This window comes from Geospiza fortis, unplaced genomic scaffold (assembly GCF_000277835.1).
Source record: "Geospiza fortis unplaced genomic scaffold, GeoFor_1.0 scaffold130, whole genome shotgun sequence".
Taxonomy (NCBI): Eukaryota; Metazoa; Chordata; class Aves; order Passeriformes; family Thraupidae; genus Geospiza; species Geospiza fortis.
Window position 1 is genome coordinate 4,905,342 of NW_005054300.1, and position 7,075 is coordinate 4,912,416.

General features: G+C 47.1%; 1 protein-coding gene across 1 annotated transcript in view; it reads right to left on the bottom strand.

The window, feature by feature from the left end:
• Nucleotides 1-223: 223 nt before the first annotated feature.
• The window catches only part of SUFU (SUFU negative regulator of hedgehog signaling), an 87,789-nt gene continuing 80,937 nt past the window's right edge, over nt 224-7,075 (bottom strand). The window contains exon 12 of the mRNA XM_031062222.1: nt 224-6,573. Within this exon, the coding sequence (XP_030918082.1) occupies nt 6,484-6,573 (90 nt within the window). The 3' untranslated portion in view covers nt 224-6,483. The remainder of the gene's footprint in view (nt 6,574-7,075) is intronic.

Genomic DNA, 7,075 nt, shown 5'->3' on the forward strand with positions numbered 1-7,075 from the left:
GAATCTGGCAGGTCCTGGGACCAGTAATTTTGCTGAGTTTTTAGGGGAAGAAAAGATCCCTTTCCCTCCCACACTTGTAGTCCAGAGGTCTGGGCAAGAGACCCCACGTCCCTGGGAGCAGGGAAGAAGGTGTCATCGAGGAGAAGGAGCTGCCAAAGGAGTCGCAGAGCTGAGCAGGAGACAGTCAGTCCCAGCGTGTTGCCCGCAGAGAAGGACACTGACAATTCTGCAAATACCTTTAATGCACTTAGAATACACGGGAGGAAAAAAAATGTTTAGTGATTCACAAAAATATTACAAAAAGTCACGTGCAGGCGAAACACACCCAGCACTGCAATAACAATGTAAGAATTTACATTAGAAACTAATATAAAATATTTAAAAACCTCTGCTAGTTTAGCTTTCTGTTTGTTTTTTGTCTTTTATAAAAAAAAGGAGGAGGGGAGAGGGAAGAAAGGCCATCTACAAGGTACTGGTACACCGGCCACAGAAGCACAGGCTCCTTCCAGCCCCGCTGGGAGTGTCCTGGGGCTCCTCCATCCACATGACCCCTGCGTCTGCAGACCACACACACACACCCGCACACACCCCCAAACACACACACATGTACATGCCTGAAGGACAGAAAAGCTCACCCCAGGGCTGCAAGGGCAACCCCAGAGGTCAGGGTTTGCTGTGGTCCCAGTCACTCATGTGTCCCCTGTCCTGGGAACCTTGCCTTTGCTCCCATTCAGCACACAAAACAAATAGCGTCCCCAGCAAGAGGCAAAACCTCCATCCCTTTAAAAAAAGGGAAAAGTTAGTGTGTCCAACCTGGGCTGGACAAGAGAAGGGTTTTGAAAGAGTAAACTTGGGTTTGGAGTATGACTGTGGCCAAACTCACAGCACCAGGACTACAGGGCTGGATGGGTGCAAGAAGCATCCCAGTGCAGGAGCCAGGGCACCACTACAAGCCCCTAGCAGGATGCTGCCTGCTTCCACGGGGCTGCAGATTCCCACTTTGGGGAAAGCCAAAAGCCCAGAGTGCCCCAGCCTGTGATCAGTCCCTACCAGGACAACATGGCCACTCACACCCACCTCCCCTTCCTCAGCCCCTGTGTGTTTTGCATCCTGCTTGCTTCTGTAGAGAGACAGGCCCAGGAGCCTCGTCACCAGCACCAGGGAGCCCTCCTGCTCCCACCCTGCTTGGAGCATTGTCACCAAGCCGTGTTTGGGTAGGACCCACCGCACAGGGTGACAGCTCAGGCCTTCCCACCCTGGCTCTCGTGCTCTGGAGTTTCCGGAGCCGCACTTTCGCTGCAGTTGGGCCCCAGGGAAAGGAACAAAGGAGCCATTTTCATCTCCAGCCTCGTCGGGAGCGGAGGGAGAGAGCAAGAGAAAAGAACAGTGTTTGCAAAACACGACAATGGGCAGGAAATTTTCTTCTGGCTTTTCGAGGTTGGGTTTGTTTCTCTCTCTCTTCCTCTTTTTCAAGAAGGTAAGCACAGCATCAGGAGAGTTTGAAAACAACCAGGCCCTGGCCAGCCACATCTGCCATGTGCAGCCCTTCCTGGGCTGAGGATCCTCTCCTGCTATCAGGGCTCCACGAGCAGGTGAATGATGCTGTGGTCTTCCAGCAAGGGAAAGGGATAGGGCAGCCCCTTCACAGCAGACTAAAAATGACATTTGTGAACTGATGTGCCACTTCTGATGATTTTATGGTCTGTCAGCGACTTTAGGGGAAACAGAATCATGGTAGAAATGAAGAGGTGGTGAAGCACAGTACACAACAGGTTCACTGCCTGAGAGGCAAGTCGATACGGGACCACGTTTAAAACACATTTGCAACCTCAGGCCTATTCTCCATTTGAAATTTTGGACTCGTGTCAAACACAAGGGTTGGGTTTTTTTGAAAGAAGAGAGAACAAGCAGACACTGCACAACAGAAAAAAATGTTATAAAAATAGTGGGTTGAAACAGAGCTTGTTAGGTCGAGAGACTTAAATCCAACTTTAAAATCTTAAAGAGGTGAACCCCATAGGCAAATGTGGATTTTGAGATTGCTTTGGATACAGTCTTGCTGCTGTGCAGGCTGGCATTTATTAATAGGGACAGATGCACAGAAAGGAATTCTTGGTTGCTTGACAATTCGTCTGCCCTTGCAGCTTCACTCACAGGAAAATTTAAGGCACAATGTGTTCTCTCACAGGAGGGCACTCACCCAGTCCCTGGGAGGTGGAAGGGCTTTCCTGGTGCTGGAACCCTTCCTCACCTTGCCCAGGTGGAGTAGGGGCTGAATACACCCCCAAGACTTGATACAGTGGAGCCAGAAGGCACAAGGCCATGCTCTGGGCTAAGGGAAAACTGGACACACGGTCTAAGGGCTTCCTCTGGCCGGAAGCTTTGCTCCCCACCTGATGTGATGCTGCCCTGCCCTGGCCAGGTACAAGCTGGCAAAGCAGGACATGGACTCTGGATGCCAACCTAGGAGGAGGGAAGAGCCAAGTATTGCTTTCAAGTGTTTTGGGTTTTTAAAAAAAATATTTCTACTGGTCCCAGATGAAAAACAACACAACCCTCACTTCTCCCAAGACCATTTGATGACCTGATGGTGTAATTTCAAAAGCCATCCAAGAGCAACTGAATATTTAAAGTGAAGAGCTTCAGAATATAATTTCAAATCACTGTTGGCAATTCCATGTAGAGTAAAACCAATATACACCATCCTCAAAGAATTAGACACAGCAGGCACCATCTATCTAAGCCACTGAAAATATGGTTACAGCAGCTACAAGACTGACTGCTCTGCTCAGATCACACCCTACATACTTTAATACTGAAATTATACATTCCTTGTCCTGTTTTTAATCAGAAATTGAGAGAGAGAGAGTAGCCCTGGATTTTAAGACTTCTCCTGTTTCAGAATTGCTGTCACATGCTGGATTTTCAAGGCTCTTCATCTTTCCAAATATCTGAATTGACCTGCATTGCCAGATTTCTTCAAGAGAGAGAAATCCTGTATTCACTGCTTCTAAACTGTTTTCATTTCCATCCAGGTCACTGTCTTTAGCCAGCACAAGCCCCACAGGTTTTGGGTCCATACAAACCTGCTTCAGGCCTTCTACACAACTGAGAAAAAATCAGCACAAGTGGTCCTACCATCTCATCAAGTTTGAGCTAGCAAAAAACTGTGGCATTTATTAACACTGATGACTTCCCTCTTTCAAACTACTTGCTCACTAAAATACAAAGGTTTCTTTTCCATTTCATTCACACACAGACATGTCCTCTTGCCCCAAGATGAAAATATCCAAACTTCACATCTCATTTACTTGGCAGTAAGTAAGCCTTTGGCACACTTGCAAACTTTATGTGAATCGTGAGGGGATGTCCTGCGGCTGCCCAGCTCTTCAGGATACTGAGTAACTGCAACTTTCTTACTCTTAGATAAGTTGCTGAGAGGCAGCAACACGACCACGTAGTTTAAGGGCTGACTTTCACCAGGTTCTCATAGCTGCTCTAACAATAAGACACAGAATTCTATTTTAGCAATTATTTGTCTAATATTTCCCCCCTTACCTAAATAGGAAGATTTCACTTCCTTCCCTTCAAGCCTTCCCCCCTCAATTGTTATCTGGCTACCAGCAAAGATCTGTGAGAAAATGTCTCAGAAATAGAGATTTCTGGCATGCCACCTGTTCATAACTCAAATACACAGAACTATATATAAATACATGACATGGAACAAAAATACACACACACACACAAGGATACTGGGTGGATTACCACATGCATTCAGCGTGCTCCCTCTGAAGTCAATGGAAACCCAGCCCAGAGCATCTGATGAGAGTAAATACAGTGAGGAAAACACTTGCATGAGAAAGGCAGAACTGGAGCATGAGCCAGCTTGGAGGAGGTGCTTTCCCTGCATACAGCACCAGATCCCTGCCGTGAAGGCTCAAAGAGTTCATAGGGCAGGAGGTCCCAAGCTTTCCAGATGTGTGTCAGAGCCCAGAGAGGGTCTGATGGACTTCTCTCCGCCCCGTGCTGATCTCTGCAGGAATAGCAACAATTGACCTTCCAAATGTCCCTTCTCCACCAAGATGTGGATTTTAAACTCCTTTTAATGAGAGCTAGCATCTGGAAACAAGGAAGAGCAGCCAGCATTGTGGCAACAGGCCAGCTCTGCTGCAGCACCCCCAGCAAGCTCGTGCAAGAGCATCCACGGGCTACTGTTGGATGGCTTTGGGACAAAATTGTAGTTGCTGCCCTTGCCTTTTCCCCACTGCCCCAATTATCTGTTTGCCCATTATCTTGTGGTGGGACACTTGGGCACATTGTTTTTGAAGCTGGACTGGTAGGTTTTCATGGCACTTTCTCACCCACGCTGTCCCTTGCACATACATCTACAGTGCAGAAGGGATGCTTAGTGCTAACCAGGACAATGAAAACTGGCCAAGAGATCCCATGGATGAATGCAGCCTGCCTCAGCACAGAAATCACTCTGGCTGGCACATGCAGATATCTGAAAGTTTGTTCTTTCACAGCAGGATTTTAAGATGATCCTCTGAGTTCAGACAAAATGACAAACTCATTTACATGTAAATTGCTTTCATAGCTTTGCAGAAAGGAAGGTTCTGCAGAGCAGTGTTGGACCCTGCATTTGGCCTGCCTTAAATTATAATATAAAAACAATTATAATAATACAAATACTACTTTGTACACAAAGCACGCCCTCCCCTGCAAACCCTGGCATGCTTCGGTAGGTCCTACAGCCCTCTAGTCAATAGTCACCCTCTCTGCACAGAGAGACATTGAGTGACTTGCCTGAGGCCACAGAGGAATTCTGTAGCAAGTCCAAGGAAAGCTTTGTGGCTCCTAGCTCTGCTTCTTGACCAACACTAACCAGCCTCAAATATATGCAGAAAACATCAAAGCTGGCTGTGCTGGGAAGGAATTAAATCAGAAAACAAACAGAAAACCAACCCCAGGGTACTGTGAGGCCTCCTGGACTTTGCTGTTTGATCAGGGGAGTTAAGTGTTAAAAGCTTTTGTTGTACTTGTATTAGGATCACACAGCAAGTGTGCATAAACCACCAGTTATCTTGTAGGCAGAAAGGGGTAGAAGGAAAGCTGCACCTCCCCTGACAAGGAGTGAAGAGTTGTCACCAAAAGACAATGGGTAGAGGAAGGCTGGGGAATATGCATCAGAAACACCCTGCAGCAGCAGCAGCAGGGGGTAAAGCCTGTGGTGTTTGCTGCAGGTATCCACAGGGCCAGCAGCTGATGCAGAGACACAACCTGGCACTGCAGAGACTGGCTCCTCTGCACACTCCTTTTGCTCCAAGGAGGAAGCCACAGGGATCTAGAGAGTGTCTTTTCAAACTGGTTTTGATGCTTTACAGTTCAAACCCATCTGAAAGGAGGAAGGTCAGCAACAAGAGCCACCACAGCGAGGCTAGAGGGGAAAATGGAGCTGCACTAGGACACAACCCTGTTGGAACAGGGAGAATAGTTGGCTTCATTGAGGCTGAGACTCCTTTCTGCTGTGCCAGGGCAGCAGAGATCTCCACTTCACATGCTTTCAAGCAGCCCCCTGATCCTGCAGAGCTGCTGAAGTTGTCCCTGTGAACAAATGATCCTTTCTAGCTTCTCAAATTCTGTACAATAGCAAGGAAAAAATACTTGACAGTATCTCTTTAAAGATAAACACACTGTAAACAGGAGATCTCCCCCGCCCCGGTAGCTTTCTTCCTCCTGCTTGTGCAAAACCAGAGGTTGCGACCTTCCCTGGGGTTCAGGCACAAGGACAGGATGCACGAGAATAAAGTTGCCTCTGTTTGCAGTGATACCATAGCTAATAGCACCAAGACCAACACTTAAAACATGCCTAATTTGAGGGCAGGGAGGATCTGGATTTGTTTTTCTTGACTGAACTAGAAAGTTCATCTTTAAATCTGTTCAGCTTCAAGCATGTGAGCTTTTGGCCTCCTTTAAACAGGGGAAATACCATTCCGTTTCTAAAAAGAAAAAAAAATAGCACATGGAAGAACAGTTCTGCAGTCAGTAAAAGTTTGGCTAACAAAAGGACTCCAGAGTCACGTAAAGAACATTTAATCCATGGATTATAGGCTCGCACCTGGCAGAAATGTATGTGTAAATACAGGCGTGCAGAGCGTCTACACCCTGGGCTAAGGCAGAGGGGAGTTCTGCAGCTAGGAGAGAGAAAGGATTCTTACTACTAATTTTCATAGTTAAATATTTCTCACTCGCACTCACACATACGCAGGCTGCTCCCAGAGAGTTCAGCCTTGGGAAGGATAAAGGAAAGGGCTCAGTTCGGTCTGGGCTGGTGCTGAGTAGCTTCTCTTCTGTTTGCAGTGGTTGTGCAGCAAACTCTTTTTATTTGCAGGCAGAGTTTTTACTGCATTAATTATCCTGTGAGTCACTGGGTAATGGACAGTAACTTGGCTCTCCCAGTTGTTAGAATAGTGTAATTCAGCTCTAATGCAGTGGGTTGTCGAACACGGCATCTGGCAAGATGGAAACTTTCAGTTTCTTTTCAGGCCAGCTGTACTCCTTTGGAAGTTTAAACTGTAAGACAGTAAAGAGAACCAGTTAATGCATATCACTACAATCTGCACAGAAAAAACAAAATTGTTGCAAAGGCAGGCAGCCCCATGTTATTATTATTTTTTAAAACAAGAGGCCACTAAGAAAACATTTCCCCATCGGTATGTTTTGGACAGCAGTGGACATTAGATAATGTGGCCTGTCTCAGCTGCCAAAGTAAAGTTCTGAGCTTTCAGCCCAAGTGCTGTTTATTTCGTCAGACGAATTTTGGAGGGTTTCTGCCCCCATCACTATTTCCACTTCCCAACCTCTCAGAAGATTTGCAGCAGAAGTGTCTTCCCTCCTATCTAACCATGTCCCTCTTCTTTCACCCAGCCCAGCCCCCAGAGCCCACATTTGCTTTAAAGGGAGTCTGAGGGCAGCTTTCAAACCCCTGCTGTTCAGAGTGGAATGCAGGTGAGCCATCAGTGCTCTCTGGTGACCGGCAAACTGTGCTGCCCTGGCTGGGGAGAGCCAATGTCCC